Source organism: Chelonia mydas, chromosome 2 (genome assembly GCF_015237465.2).
Source record: "Chelonia mydas isolate rCheMyd1 chromosome 2, rCheMyd1.pri.v2, whole genome shotgun sequence".
In the NCBI taxonomy this organism is placed as follows: Eukaryota; Metazoa; Chordata; order Testudines; family Cheloniidae; genus Chelonia; species Chelonia mydas.
The window spans coordinates 60,729,704-60,745,952 of NC_057850.1; the positions used below are offsets into that span (position 1 = coordinate 60,729,704).

The 16,249-nt window shown below is 40.3% G+C and overlaps 1 protein-coding gene across 3 annotated transcripts in view; it reads left to right on the forward strand.

Moving 5' to 3' along the window:
• The first annotated feature begins 4,096 nt into the window (after positions 1 to 4,096).
• The window catches only part of ARMC1 (armadillo repeat containing 1), a 124,619-nt gene continuing 112,466 nt past the window's right edge, over positions 4,097 to 16,249 (forward strand). Inside the window, exons 1-3 of one of the 3 annotated variants that reach the window (XM_043539569.1) lie at positions 4,097 to 4,412; positions 9,814 to 10,003; positions 15,905 to 15,996. In XM_043539569.1, the coding sequence (XP_043395504.1) occupies positions 9,830 to 10,003; positions 15,905 to 15,996 (266 nt within the window). In that variant the 5' untranslated portion in view covers positions 4,097 to 4,412; positions 9,814 to 9,829. Of the gene's footprint in view, positions 4,573 to 9,813; positions 10,004 to 15,904; positions 15,997 to 16,249 lie in introns of all 3 variants that reach the window. The other 2 variants (XM_007061443.4, XM_043539568.1) reach the window with 2 other exon arrangements.

Consider the following 16,249-nt stretch of genomic DNA (forward strand, 5'->3'; position numbering starts at 1 on the left):
ATACTATTGAATACACCCCTGCTGGGGATGATTTATATATCCATTAAAGCATTCCTGAAGAATGAAGTTCTTACTTTTAGTTGGTGAGAAAGGGCATGCATGTTTGTTATAAATTAAAGGCGGCTGATAGCGTCTATATGTGTATCAAAAAAAAAATCTATTCTTGACCCTTCTAAAAGCTCTTGTGACAGATATTTAACTGCATGTAATATCTTTAGGGACCATGTTTTTTATGTATGTATCACTGTGGACATTATATGCAACTGCAGGGCAGGAGGGTGACCACAGCTCCTCTAAGAAATAAAAACAGCGGGGAGCGATTAAATCGAGTCATAGAATCATAGAATATTAGGGGTTGGAAGAGACCTCAGGAGGTCATCTAGTTCAAGCCCCTCCTCAAAGCAGGACCAATACCAACAAAATCATCCCAGCCAGGGCTCTGTCAAGCCGGGCCTTAAAAACCTCTAAGGATGGAGACTCCACCACCTCCCTAGGTAACTCATTCCAGTGCTTCACCACCCTCCTAGAGAAATAGTTTTCAGAGTAGCAGCTGTGTTAGTCTGTATCCACAAAAAGAATAGGAGTACTTGTGGCACCTTAGAGACTAACAAATTTATTTGAGCATAAGCTTTCATGAGCATCCGATGAAGTGAGCTGTAGCTCACGAAAGCTTATGCTCAAATAAATTTGTTAGTCTCTAAGGTGCCACAAGTACTCCTGTTCTTTCTAGAGAAATAGTATTTCCTAATATCCAACCTAGACCTCCCCCACCGCAACTTGAGACCATTGCTTCTTGTTCTGTCATCTGCCATCACTGAGAACAGCCTATCTCCACCCTCTTTGGAACCCCCCATCAGGTAGTTGAAGGCTGCTATCAAATCCCCTCTCACTCTTTTCTTCTGCAGACTAAATAACCCCAGTTCCCTCAGCCTCTCCTCATAAATCATGTGCCCCAGCCCCCTAATCATTTTCATTTCCCTCCACTGGACTCTCTCCAATTTGTCCACATCCCTTCTGTAGTGGGGGGGACCAAAACTGGACACAGTACTCCAGGTGTGGCCTCACCAGTGCCGAATAGAGGGGAGTAATTACTTCCCTCTATCTGCTGGCAATGCTCCTACTAATACTAGCCCAGTATGCCATTGGCCTTCTTGGCAAGAAGGGCACACTGCTGACTCATATCCAGCTTCTCCTCCACTGTAATCCTCAGGTCCTTTTCTGCAGAATTGCCGCTTAGCCAGTCAGTCTCCAGCCTGTAGCGGTGCCTGTGATTCTTCCTTCCTAAGTGCAGGACTCTGCACTTGTCCTTGTTGAACCTCATCAGATTTCTTTTGGCCCAATCCTCCAATTTGTCTAGGTCACTCTGGACCCTATCCCTACCCTCCAGCATATCTACCTCTCCCCCAGCTTAGTGTCATCTGCAAACTTGCTGAGGGTGCAATTCATCCCATCATCCAGATCATTAATAAAGATGTTGAACAGAACTGGCCCCAGGACTGACCCCGGGGCACTCTGCTTGATACTGGCTGCCAACTAGACATCAAGCCGTTGATCACTACCCATTGAGCCCGACAATCTAGCCAGCTTTCTATCCACTTTATAGTCCATTCATCCAATCCATACTTCTTTAACTTGCTGGCAAGAATACTGTGGGAGACCGTATAAAAAGCTTTACTAAAGTCAAGATATATCACATCTACCACTTACCCCATATCCACAGAGCCAGTTATGTCATCATAGAAGGCAATCAGGTTGGTCAGGTATGACTTGCCCTTGGTAAATCCATGTTGACTGTTCCTGATCACCTTCCTCTCCTCCAAGTGCTTCATTCAAGTGCTTGAGTCACTCAGGTTGTAAATGCCTCCAAAGAGGTACCACCATATAGTGTTTCAGACTGGGTTTTCCAGCAGACAAAGGGCTTTTTTGGCACGAAAAGGTGAGCTTGACCCAGCACAGACAGAATGTTCTTTCCAAGGGAGGGGAGCAACTCTAGGGGAACAGGGGAAGGATTGGAAAGACTGTGGTCTACTGAGTCCCATAAGACTGGTTGATAACTCCTGGTACATTTAGTGTGTTTAAATCAGTTTACTGGTTTTTTTGTATGTTTTCTCTGTAATGATTTGACCATAAGAATAAATGTATTGTGCTTTGTGAAGGTTGGCTGGTAATGGTGTACATACACTGTTGTAGGCCCTGAAGAAAGGTTAACTACAGGTGCTGGGACTTGGTCAGAACTGCTGGGGAAATCACAGTGAGGTGCAGAGGCACTGCAAGCCTAAAGCCCTGGTCCAAGGGGGAGAGATGTGGGTCTCTGCCTGAGAGAGGTGATGGCTGGAGCCTGAAACCTTAAGTAGGCGCCCTGGAGGGGGGCAGGGGTAGGAATCAAAGGTGCTGTTCACCGTGAAACTGTGACAGCTCTCTTGGTCTGCTTTATTTTAATTGAATTGAAAAATGCATCCCTATTTGTCTCTTCAAATTGGCCTTTTCATAGATTATTGTGTATGTTACTCTGTTCAGACACCACTCATACGACAAAAGAAATGCAATTTAATAGTATTGCTGGAATTCTTAAACCCAACACACTGAGCTGTGAGTAAAGCAATGTTTTTCAAAGTGTAAGACTTATCACTAGAGAGAGGGAGAGAGGACTAGTAGGTGCAGGAGGTGCACACACAGATCCCTTACTTGTTCAGAGTCTCAACTTTCATTAAAAAGAATGGTCGGTTTGGAAGGAAAATTTTCAAAATTTTAAGTGGATATCCATATAATCTTGCAGAGAGTCTTAAGGTGTGGACTGCTCCATTCTTTTCAATAGGTGCTAACTGAAATGCCAGTGATACTTTATATGTCAATATTGCTAACAATTTCACTGCTCAAGAAAGCACGTAAGAAAGGAGAGAAGTATAATATTATGAAAATCTACATAAGTTTTTCCATGAAGGACTAGCTAGCTGTGAGGGTGCAGAAGATGTATACATTAAGATGGGTAGGCCTCTATCATCGCAAACCAAGGTTGCAAGAGGGGCATAATTGGTTTCATTTTCCGAAAAGAGTAGAGCGGTTCAGCTTTCCAAATTTTGGAACACAGTAACATTGGATTAAACAGTCAATTTAAATTTAGCTTCAAATTTAAATGCTGATAAAAAAAAGCTTTTATAAAACCTAAAAAAATTACAAATGTTTCCACAAATAAAAAAAATCAAACAAAAATGAAAACTTTTTTTAAAAAAAATTAACATTCACCTGCAATGGTTATAGCAGAAAAAGGGCCTGATTGTTTCTTGTCAGTTTCAAATTTGAAACTTTTCATTGTACAAGCTGAGAGAAGTGCAGAAGTAAACAAAAAGCATAAATAGTGTAAACGGGATTTGTAATATTATTTAACTTTAAAATCTAATCTAAATTGATAATAGAAACACAGGTAAAGATATTCGTCTGCAACGTTTTGTTTGTTTAGTTGACAGTGGTCTTTAAAGAGGCATTTCAATCAAATTATTTTGCCTTAGATCCGTAAAGTGACAGGATTCTAGATTACCGGATCTGTTCTAGTTTTGCAGTGCACTCTTTGTGTCACGACTGGTTCTATGAAACCAGGGATTTTGTTGCACCTTCTGTAGAACTGAATAAGGGACACTGAATACTTTCCCCTACTTGGAAGCTGTGCTGTGATCACAATTAAGGCACTTGAATGGGAGAATATCCCCTGCCATATATGGAAAGGTTGACTGTATTGAAGCCTTTTGTACCACAGATTGCCTTGCATTACATTTTCAGTAAAAGTAGTAACCTCCCGTGCATATCAGGGTTATCCACAGTAGCCCACTACTGCCTAGATTAAATCAATTTATACAACGCTGCCAAACTTCAGGGGTTTGAGCATGCGGCGACTACAGCATGCAATGTTCCTGAGGGTTCACAGAGACTGCGGATCCCAGCATGCAATGTTCCAGCGGCACGTCAGTAGACAACAGGTAGCAAAACGCAAGGCATCGCTGGACCAGAGTGGCCAACAAACTACACTGTGGAGCATGCAGTGCTCCTGGTAGAGCCATAGCCGCACCGAGAGTATATATCCCATCATGCATTTCTCCAGCGGGAGCCCGGGCGCGCCAGGCACAGGCACTGGAACGTGTAGTTTCCCTGGGCTGACCCTAGTGTACCCACAATGCCCTAGGAGCGGCCAATCAGACTGTGGTGTAACAACGTTTGCTGTGAATGGCGGAGGGGCGCTGTTCGCTTCAGCCAATCGGGGTGCCGTAGGTGGTCCCGGTGGGTGCCGTGTGTGTAGAGGATCTGAATTCCCTTCCCCCCCTATTGTCCCCCACTGACGCCCGTTACCAGGCCTCAGCGACGCAAAGCCCGGCCCGGGCACGATGCTGAGGCGCCCGGGCCTGTGAAACCTTCCTGCAGCGGTAAGTGGGCTGGGGAAGGCGCCTTGTCCCGGCGGAGCAAGGCAGGAACTTGGGTCGGGTCCTGAGAAGAGGGTGAAGCAGCTGGAGGGGACAGGGGGCCGGAGTAAGGGGAAGTGGACTTGCCCAAGGAGCGGGTCGGCTGAGGAGGCAGCTGGAGACGGTGAGGCGGGAGCAGTGGGGTTTAAAGGCTGCGACCCCGGGCACACACTTTTCAGGCTGGAAGGGGTGTGAGGAGAGTGATGGCCGCAGGGGTTGGGTTGGCCTTTGTGCAGCGTGGTACGGCCGGGGGCGCAGAATCTGTAGTTGCTGAGGGTTGGGTGCGGGCAGCTGAGTTAGCGGACTAGGTCCAGTGGCAGGATCTAAACAAGTCCTAGCGGTTTTTTGCTCCTTCGAGCAACAGTTTTTCCCACTAGCGAAGAGGGAAGAAAGTAACTGGGTTATTCTGGACTCAGTCATCTGTTGCTGCTTTTGCAAATTGAGTGCTTATATGCAACAACCTTACTAGTTTCCACATTACTGCAGTTAGGAGGGTTTGGATTATTTTTTAAAAAGTGTAGGGGATGGGTTTCTGAAAATGATGTTTTTCCATGAGTATGAGTAATAACGCTACATTCTGCGATGCCCTAACCAAGGATTTCAAAGCACTTACAAATACTAATGTGTTCTCACAAAACCCATGTGAGGTCAGTAAATATCTCCAGTGTACAGATGATAAGGAAACTAAAGCAGAGTGAGATTGTTATTTTCTGAGATCACATAGAAAGTCTGTGTAAAAGATGTGAAAATAATTTAGGAGTTATGATGTCCAGACAGGTTTCAGAGTAACAGCCGTGTTAGTCTGTATTCGCAAAAAGAAAAGGAGTACTTGTGGCACCTTAGAGACTAACCAATTTATTTGAGCATAAGCCTTCATGAGCTACAGCTCACTTCATTGGATGCATACTGTACTTAATCCACAGATTCTTGCTATTTTGGGGGGGGGGGAGGAGGAGGATTAGAAACATGGCTTTGCCTTTTTTAAATTAAAAACATTGTATAAAAATAACAGAATTATTTGTATGCAGTGTTGTTGTAGCCTTGTTGGTCCCAGTAAGTTAGAAAGACAAGGTGGGTGAGGTAATGTCTTTTATTGGACTAGCTTCTGTTGGTGAGAGAAACAAACTTTTCAGCTTACACAAAGCTCTTCTTCAGGCCTGAGTTAATTTCTTAGACCTGAAAGAAGAGCTCTGTGTAAGCTCAAAACCTTGTCTCTCTCATCAACAGAAGTTGGTCCAATAAAATAATTATTTGTAGTATATAATAAAAGGGTATGAATGATCTGATGCATTGAGCATGGGACTGGAAATAAAGCACTCTGGTTACAATCTTAGCTCTGTAATTGACTTGATGTCTGGTTTTAGGTAAATTACTTAAAGTATCTGTGCCTGTTTTGCCATCTATAAAGTGGGAATGATAATAGTTAACTGGTTTACAGGGATTTTGTGAAAATTGTGTGCAGAATGCTTTGCAAATGTAAAATGCTAATTATTATGTGAAATGGTAGCTTCTTATTTGATCTGTATAGATCTTATGGTGTTAATGGAAAAATTAACCTTGAAGCTGGTCATTTGCACCAGTTCTTCACTTTAACACTCTGTGTGAAGGAAATATTAGTAATATAAACGGACACCATCACACCTGAATCTCACATTGGTCTGAAAACTTTAGTACCGGGCAAACTGGTTGAAACTATAGGAAAGAACAGAATTATCATACACATAGGTGAACATGATTTGTTGGGGAAGAGTCAACATGCTTTTTGTAAAGGGAAATGATGCTTCACCAATCTACTAGAATTCTTTGAGGGGGTCAACAAGCATGAGGACAATGGGGATCCAGTGGACATAGTGTACTTAGATTTTCAGAAAGCCTTTGACAAGGTCCCTCACCAAAGGTTCTCAACCTTTTTCTTTCTGAGGCCTCCCCAACATTCTACAAAAACTCCACGGCCCATCTGTGCCACAACAACGGCTTTTCTGCATATAAAAGCCAGGGCCAGCGTTCGGGGTTAGCAAGCACAGCAGTTGCCTGGGGCCCCATGAAGCTATGTTTCCCAGGCGGCGGGGCTTCGCCTTTCTGCCCTGAGCTCCAGCAAGTCTAATTCCGGCCCTGTTTGGCGGACCCTGCGAAACCGGCTTGCAGCCCCCCAGGGGGCCTTGGAGCCCTGGTTGAGAAACACTGTCTTAAGCAAAGTAAGCAGTCATGGGATAAAAGGGAAGGTTAAAACATATAAAAGGAAGTATTGCTTTACACAACACACAGTCAACCTGTGGAACTCTTTGGCAGAGGATGTTGTGAAGGCCAAGTCTATAACGGGGTTCAAAAAAGAACTAGGTAAATTCATGGAGGATAGGTCCATCAATGGTTATTAGCTAGGAAGGGCTGGGATAGTGTACCTAGCCCAGGAGTTGCCACATGCGGCTCTTCAGAAGTTAATGTGCGGATCCTTGTATAGGCACAGACTCCGGGGCTGGAGCTACAGGCGTCAACTTTTCAATGGGGCGGGGGGGTGCTCGCTGCTCTGCCACAGGCCCTGCCCCCACTCCACCCATTCCCACCCCTTCCCATGAGCCTGGAATGCCCTCGCTCCCCCCGGGCCTCCTGCACGCCACAAAACAGCTGATTAGGAGGTGTGAGGAGGGGGGGAGGGGCTGCTGGTGGGTGAGAGGCACGGGGAGCTGATGGGGGGGGCTGTTGACATATGGCTGTGGCTCTTTGGCAATGTACATTCGTAAATTCTGGTTCCTTCTCAGGCTCAGGTTGGCCACCCCTGCCCTAGCCTGTGTTTGCCTGAAGCTGGGAATGAGTGACAGGGGATGGATTACTTGATGATTATGTGTTCTGTTCATTCCCTCTGGGTCACCTGGCATTGGCCACTGTCAGAAGACAGGATATTGGGCTAGATGGACCTTTGCTCTGACCCAGTATGACTGTTCTTATGTTCTTAACTTTTGAACCTACTATAGTTACAAGTAAAACCTAAGATTTTTTTCTTTCTTTTTGTGTGTGTGTTTATTTTGAGTATTTAATGACTTTCAGGGTGGATAAAAATCAATGATTTAAAAAAAAATCAGATTTTTTTTATTTAAATCGGATTTTTTTTTTTTTTTGATAAAATGCTTTTGGAGGAAAAAAACCTATCTAAAGATAGATATATTATGGCTCAAAGATATCTCATCATGGAATAGGGATTATAAATTCTAATTCTACAGTATGAGACAATATATTCATGTAATATTTAAGAAAGTTTTATATTGAATTCCAATAAGTTCATGGATTAGGGACTCAATCTTATGGGGCTCCAGGGGCTTTTGTATAGATTATTTAGGTTAATATTTCCATCTACCCAATGGGACTCAGTGCTCAGTCTAGAAGATACCATCAGAGATGCTTAGTTTTGCTGTTCTCAAACTGTGGATTTGTGTCTCCAGAGATAACATGCTTGTTAACAGCAAAAAATGTTTTTAAATAAATAATGTATAGAGGTGAGAAATAACAGACCTCAACCCTATTGCCCCTCTGCAAATTTGTGTACACAGAGTCAATCCCTTACCTTTCTCTAAAAGTGCAAAATTTCAAAAAGTTCAATGAATAGAAGATTGTTGGGGATGGAATAGATCTAAAATATTTCATTTAACTATTTTAGTTAAAAACAATTTTAACAAAAACAAACCTGATTTTAAAAAGCTTGAATGTTTAACTAAATTCAAAAATCTAGAATACATAATGTTGTTTTAATTAAAACAATTTAAATGTCTGTCTGGTGATGTTCTCCTCCTAATACAGCATGTCAAGAAAATCCTCCAAATATTAATGATTATCCTGTTGAACTGGAGATAGTTCACCTCCCAGTGACTTCATAAATATCTGCTTCAATTATCTTTGGTAAATGAAATAACCAAACAATCATTCATTTTCTGATATAGTTATAAAACTAATCTGAAAAGTTTTCAAAATAAATTACTTTAAAAATGTCTAGTATGTACCTTCCAAAAATGAAACCTACATCTGTCTCTGAGTTGTGAAGAATATGTATTAAGGTTATAACAACCCACAAGAATGCACTTTTATGTAGAAATCCATGATTAAATTGAGTCGTCTTGACTTGTGATTTAAATCATGATTTAAATCCACCCTGATATGATGAGTTTCACTGTTTCCTCCACAGAGTGTTTCTTTTTTTCTGAAAAGGTCTTTATAAACTTCAAGATGAGAGCAGAAGAAACTGTATACAATTTTTCTTCAACATTTTTTTTAAAAAAACAGGGCATACTGTTTAAAGAGTGATCTGTTAGAAACTTGGATTTTTTTTTTTTTATAAAAAATCAATCCATTTAAAAAGAAAAGTCAAGCTGACAATGTTGCTTTAATCATACTCATGAGTATTAAAGTTAAGTACTTGAGTTAGTGCTGTCAAGAACAGGTCCGTAGTCTGTACTCTACTTGTCAGTCTCAGAACAACTGAGGATCCGTCCTCTGATCTTAACTAACTTTTCACCTCAAGATATGGTTCCTCCACTAGTGAGGGGCATCCCATAGGAAAATTTGTGCTGTTGCTATCCAGGATGTAACTGTTCTCTCTTTAGGCAGCTTTAGAGTCCAGTGCTGTCCACCCAACATCTCCTTCATTCAAAATCAAACTGGTTCCCCTTGTCTTTGGTAGGAGCAAGATAAAGCCCATGCCTTATTTATTTATTTTAAGACAGAGAATACCAAAAGTATTCAGTAGAGAGAGAATACCAAAGGTACTTTGTAAGGGGCTTGAATTTGTGCTGGGTTATACATATTTGATATGTAATTCCAGAATGAAGTAAAACGTTAGAAGTGCCTGATGACATGGATACAAATTTTGATTTGCTTTTTTCGTACACATTTGTTGTGTGTAAGAGATTAATATGAAAGCTGAAACTTGCAGTTTAAAACATTTATTATGGAAACATGGATTGTATGTTTCTTTACAGATTTACTTTAGATATAATACAGAATTGGGATGATACGTTTTAGGTTTCCATAGACAGTGTCATCGTTAATAAACTGTTGGTTCTTCATCTATGACCATAATTGGTCTAAACAGTATTTGACAATACTTTTATCAATTATTGCCTATGTATCTTCTGTAAAGGTTGTCAGGCCTAAAAATTATACTTGAAGATTGAACTAGTAGACAATTAACAAAAATTGTCGTTCTCTGTATATGGACTCTTATATTTCCAGTTTCAGTGGTATAGAGTCCACATATTGTGAGTTCCATTTGTCTGTATGCCCCTAAGAACAAGACAGAGTGTTGCATTCTATATTGACTGCAGTTTAATCAGAGATTCATTAATAATGAACTGTTACTAATACAGAATTTATTCAACAGGTGTTGGCATAGGAAAATGAACTCCACTATGAGTGAGGAGCCTGATGCGCTAGCAGTAGTTAACCAGCTGCGAGACCTAGCAGCTGACCCTTTAAATAGACGAGCCATCGTTCAGGATCAGGGATGTCTGCCAGGCCTTATTTTGTTTTTGGATCACCCTAGCCCTCCAGTTGTTCACTCAGCGTTACTAGTAAGTAATTGATTTTTTTTTTCTTTTAGATCAGTGGGCTTTTTATTTGCTTTGTTTGCTGCTTGTACCTTATGTCAAATTATTGTCACTGTCGTGCTTAATTTTCTGCCACCCCCATTTCAACAATTAATGAGTGACAAAATCATTCTGAAATTGGAGAACAAGTTGTTATAGATTAATTTACTCTGTGTGTGTGTGTGTTTTAGAAGGTAACCTTCTAACTTTGCGTATGCAGAGGGAAAAGCTATAATGTAGCTTGTCACATGTAACTGTATGCATGCTTCTCTTCAGACTTTGCTTGTACCTGATGAATGTGAATAATGTGACTCTTAAAATCTAAGTACTAAACTGACATAATGCCTTTTCTCTTGATTGGAAGTGGGTGAATAAAAATCAATTTTTTTAAAAAAATCATAATTTTTTTATTTAAATAGATTTTTAAATTTTACTTCATGTTGTATTATGTATATAGTGCTAGCTTTTTCCTGTCTTCCCATTTCATAGTTTTAAATTCCTAAAATGGATGGGTTTGTTTTACTTGTTTCTTTAGTTTTCCTAATTGTTAGTAGAGTTTCAGATTTTACATAGATTTCTTTTCCTACTGAGAGGTTCCACACTTTAAAAGCTCATCTGTTCTGATAGGGAGAAGTCTATGGCCTCATTAACATCCTTATTGTAAAAACAACACAAACTTAAACACAAAATTGATAAACAGAGATAAATATAGCCTGTGCTATATTTGCAACAAACTTCACCCTCAAATACAGTGAATTTCCACAAATCAAGAAACCTGAAATGCTTCCACCTGCTATGCTTCTCCATCAAGGTTTGCAATTTGAAGTCAGGTGACTTAGGACCACAAGTCCCATTGAGTGCTTTTGAAAATTCCACCTGCAGGTGCCATAATATTGTCTTTGGAGAATAAGTTTGGGTTCCTGTTTCGTCAAAAATTTGACCTGCATGTATTTAAAAAAATCACTCTAACTGTATGTATTAACAATGAGAAGTTCTTTAGACTTTTAACACTGAAGCAATTTCTGTTTGAAGTTACAAAGATTTTATGCCACTAAGTTTTTAATACAAATACCATCTTAGTGCCTGATATTGCAAACACTGCCAAAAGGAGAGGATTATAGTTACTTCATAGGAGCATTTTGCCTATTAATGTGTTAATATCTGTAAAGTGACTTGATATCCTCAGATGGAAGAAGCTGTATAAATGTGGATGTCATTGAAATCCAGCAACCCAAGAGTGAAGAGCTTAAAATGAGCGATTATCTTGAGTCCCTACTTGATTCTACATTAAAAAAATCAGAAACTTTATGGTTAACTAGGTGTATCTAATCCTTTTTTTAAAACTTGAACTAAGATTTTCAAAAATTAAATCCACATTGAGGTGACTAAGCAAAGTCCTAAATCAGGAAGGTTACTTAAACCTATGCTTATCATCAATGGGGCTACTGATGTGCTTAATGTTTGTCACATCCTTAAGTATGCTGAATTGGGCCTGATCTGTGAAATTCAGCCTGACTCTTTCATCTGACTTGAGTAGGCTTTGGATCAGGCCCTAAATGACCTCATTTTTGAAAATGCTGACTGAGCATCCAGCAGCTCCCATTTGTAACAAATCATGTAGTGTTACAGAATGTGTGATTTGAGCTAAAAATCTTTGATATTGAATAGTGAGCCAAAGGAGAAGTTAATATAAGCAAAACAATTAATCTATTGCTTTGCGAATAGACAGCTGTTTGTCTCAACATGGAAATACTGTGCTCAGGTCTTTAATTCCAATGACTGTTTAGACAGACTTCTAGAAGTGTTTGAATAGCGGTGCAGAGAAACTCAGACTATAAGTGGAAATGATTAGTAGAGTTTGATAGAAGTATATGAGTCTCCACATCTTGGCAGGATAGCAAAGGTTGTAATTAAACTGTCATAAATGTAGAACCAGAGACTTTAAAGGACTTTAGATTACTCAGATGGAAATAAAATGGCCTTGCATTCTAACTATGAAACATGCCAAAAATAAAGGTAGGATTTGAGAATAAATGTTAGAAATACATCTTTGGAAAGAACAATGTATAGCTACCATAAAAATAATTAAGGGACTAGGCACACTGTTGTGAGGTGTTCATTGAGCAACAGACCTGCTGTATGATTCCATTTAGGGAATGAGTCAACTTTCACAATTTATTGTCACAAAACCAATTATGTAACACACTGAGTACTTGTGCAAAGTCCTCAGCTATTTGGTTATATCTCAGGTATGAGTCTGTCATGTGTGGTCCTGGAATGGAGGTAGATAAGCTAGTGCTTTTGAGGAAAACCTTCAAGCACAATACTGTATTGACCTTGGGAGCCACCTCCCTTTCCCCCCACAAAAAGGTAGCACTGGAAATACAATACATCTCATCAGCTGAGAAATTTGAGATTATAACCAAGAAAGTGGTATTGCAAACAAAGCAGTGCCAATAATCAGTTGCTGGAAACCTCTAGTCAGCAGTATCAAATTTTGCAGAAAAGTTCATCTGTAAAGACAAGAAAACAAAACCTTGGGCAGCAAATAAGTCCATATCACAGGCTTGGGGAACAGCAATCAAAGCTCTACCTGGATACGAAATAGATTAAAGCTATCAAATCATTAGCTGTAAGGTGCCTCTGAAGCTTTGCCACAGTCGTCATCTTAAAAACCTTTTTCAGATTTTTCTTTTTTTCTTGTCATAGGAGAGTAATTAGCAGTATGCCCTTGAGGTAGTTTAATAAAATGAAATTTCTGTTAAAGTTATGGCATCGTGAACAATGATTCCAAACACATCAGATGAACATTACATATAATATCCAGGAATCCCATGAACGAGATACATTTTTCACTTTCTAGCTGTTGATCAAAAAAATGGAGAAACTATGTAATACAAATAAATTGAGACTTGGAGGCTGAAAAATCTTTGAGTTCTTTCGCCTGGTATTTCCGTCCCACTTCAGTACTCCTCTTTTTGTTTCAACAGCTTTTTGATAAAAGAGCAGTATCTATTCTGTACATTGTGGCACATTCTACTGCTCTTCTTTTTATTTATTTCTTCGGTTTGAGGCTACAACATCCTCTTTGTGGCATGCCCAAAATCTTAAAAAATCACTCTTTATTAGAAGTGGAGCCCTAGCAATAGCAATGATTAAGGCTACTCAAGGGTTTCCTTTATAAATCTATGTTTACAGTCAGACTATTATCTGAAATGTTGGTTCTTTTTTTGAAGTATGAGTATAAACAGTAGAGCTGCTGTTGAGTATTCAGAAAGTAGATACATAAACTACTTTCTCTCATTAAGAATTTTTATTAAATATGGCTTTTTTTTATGGCTGTAATGGTGATGTGACTGAGGGCAGAAGCGTCTTAGAAGAAGCCCCTTTGAGTGTTCTGGTGAAAGTTGTTTTTGTTTTCATTGAGTTTTGAGCCTTTAAAAATTGCACATTGCACTTGGGCAGTAAATTAACATGCTAGTAATATTTCTTACCGCAGTTCTCCAGTGTGGAAGATAGGATGCCTTGTGCATATATTGTAGTTAATTTGGTTGTCTACTAAAAGTTCAAATTTAGTTGAAGCTTTCACGTTGAATAAGGCAGAGATCCTGTGGTGCCCTGCCTTGTTCAAAGTGTTTTGGCTTGCACAGCTGAAAACTGGGGGTGGTGTATCTCATCCATATTTCTGCAACACTGAAAATTTTGCTTTTTACATAACATTTGCAATGGCACGAGATGTAGGCTCCCAAGAAGGGTTCCACAGGCACCTTTATCTTGCTGTTCAAGGGACACATTAAACAAGGTGGGGATCCCCCTTGCCAAACAATTCCAGATTATCCTTTTTTTTTAAAGAGAAAATGACAAATCTAAGGAATGCCATAAATACTGTAGCATATCCTTAACAGATTTTAATCAAAATACGGTTCTGTGGGTAAGTTTGCCTGCATTAAGAAGGTGTTGCACATGCAGTCTTACAACAAGCTGTTCAGCACCCCTGTGAAATACTTAAGCTGTGTTGTCATTTATAAAATGGAAATAAGGACAGAGAAAGCAAGTGACTTTACCAGTGTTTCTTCCATAGAACCTGGGAGCCTTGATTCCTAGTCCCCTGCATCAACAGGCACATTTTTCCAATAGATCTACTAGGAGGGTCACACACTTCTTGAGCAGGGAGCATACATCAGGGGCTCATTGTATTCCTCCATGCCCCCATAAGCTCCTTGTGTGCCACCCTTCCATCCCCCTTCATTTCGGGGTTCCCTGAAACTTCTCCATATCTCTCTAGTAGTAGGGGTTCTGTGTGCCCCCATTCCTCCCTTCCACCTGTACCAAGGTCCCCCAATTTCCTCCCACCAGGGAGTCTGTGTCCATCATTTCACCACTCTGCCGTTATTACAGTTATTTATCATTTGTATTATCATAGCAGCCAGGAGTTCCAGGCATGGACTAGGACCCCATAATACTGACGCTATACAAATACAGAACAAAAAGACAATCTCTACTCCAGAGAGCTTAAAAAGAGATAACAGCTGGGTACAACCAGACTGGAGAATACAACAAAGCAATGAGACAGTATTGGTCAGTGTGATCACTGGTGGTCAAAGTTTTTGTAGGCCTCTGAGCAAACTGGAGTTTATAGGAGGGTTTTGAAGGAGAATAATGAGTTAATTTTGAAAATGTATATGGGGAGCTTTTCCAAAGCATGAGGAGCACCCTGGGTCTCCCATTTTCCCGGTCAAACCAGGGTTTCTATGTGCATCCCTTCCCCCGCTTCCTCTCCCCTTCCATATTATGGTTTTCCATTCTGCCCCAATGGGAGAGTCTCTGTGCCCCCCATTCCTACTTCTCTCTACATGGCAGGATCTCTGTGTGCCCCCCATTTCCCTATTCACCTGTATGCTAGGGACTCTGTATTCCTCCCTGCCCCCCATTTCCGTATTCACCTGTATGCTAGGGACTCTGTGTGCCACCCTCCCAACAATACCAGGGTACCCTAACTTCTCCTCCCACTGCCAGGGGTTCTTTGTGGCCCCCCCTCCCCATTCTTCCTCTCCCCCATGCTAGATTCTGTGCACACATTCACATTCCCCTTCCTCTCCCTGCCATTATTATTTGTCTGAGAGAGAAATCATTCAGGACATCAGTGTGTTAAACTCTGTTGGGGATAGGCAGAAATGAGATGGGGTATTGTTATACCTGAAGGTTTTAATGGCTGCTGTCAACTAGTTGATAGATCTGTAGACAATTTCAGAGGTGCTTTAAAGCTGTAGCTGTGCTAAACAGATGATCATGTTTGGAATTGATTGGATCTGGTGTTCAAAAATACATACAAACAGAGAGCTGCCATTGAGTTATGCGTAAGGTTTTCATGAGTTCAGCCAACTGTTTCTGTATTCCATGAAAGAGGAGACCCATGAGAATAATCAGTATAAGAACTCTTAAATGCAAACTTTGAGTGTCTCAGAAAGATTTTCTTTTCTTGGGACCCCACCTCCAGAATGTGTATTGTATTGCATTTGTGAATCTCAGAAAGGGTACATTTCAACTATTTCTTTGTATCTATTAACAATGTTCAGACTTTCCCTAATACTCACAAAAGAGAGTGGTAACGGTGGCAGTCTTCTGTTCCAGGTTCTGTCTGAATATTCTAAAGAGGCATCTTGTGCCTGTAATTGCTGCTTCTTTTTTGCACGTAGCACGATGTGGCAAATGTCTCTGAGGTGGAGCTGGTGCACTGAAATTGCATATTCTAACTATCCAACACCTTTTTTTTATTTTAGAACTATAAATTGTTAAATAGTTAATTATTTGAAATATCAGAAATAGAAAATAATGATGAAATAACAGAAGCAGCTTCTGATGGCTATTATCCTTCTTTTCTTTTAGGCTCTCCGGTATTTGGCAGAATGCCGGGCCAACAGAGAAAAGATGAAAAGTGAACTGGGTATGATGCTGAGCTTACAAACTGTAATACAAAGGTAAGTCTGTAGGGGCTGCCAGATCTGAAAACAGACAGGCCACATTGTTTTGTGTAATAACAAGTTAGTATCAAATAAAACTCTACCACCTGAATTTATGTAATGAATTTCATGACTGTATAGCATGCATTTGTTCCTCTTTGGATCTTATGGTTTAAAGCTATTACTAGTTTGAATTTTATTCAGTATAACAGATCAATTAAATGTTATTACACTACAAGTGCCCAGTTGAAAGGAGCTTGCCTACTGAGGG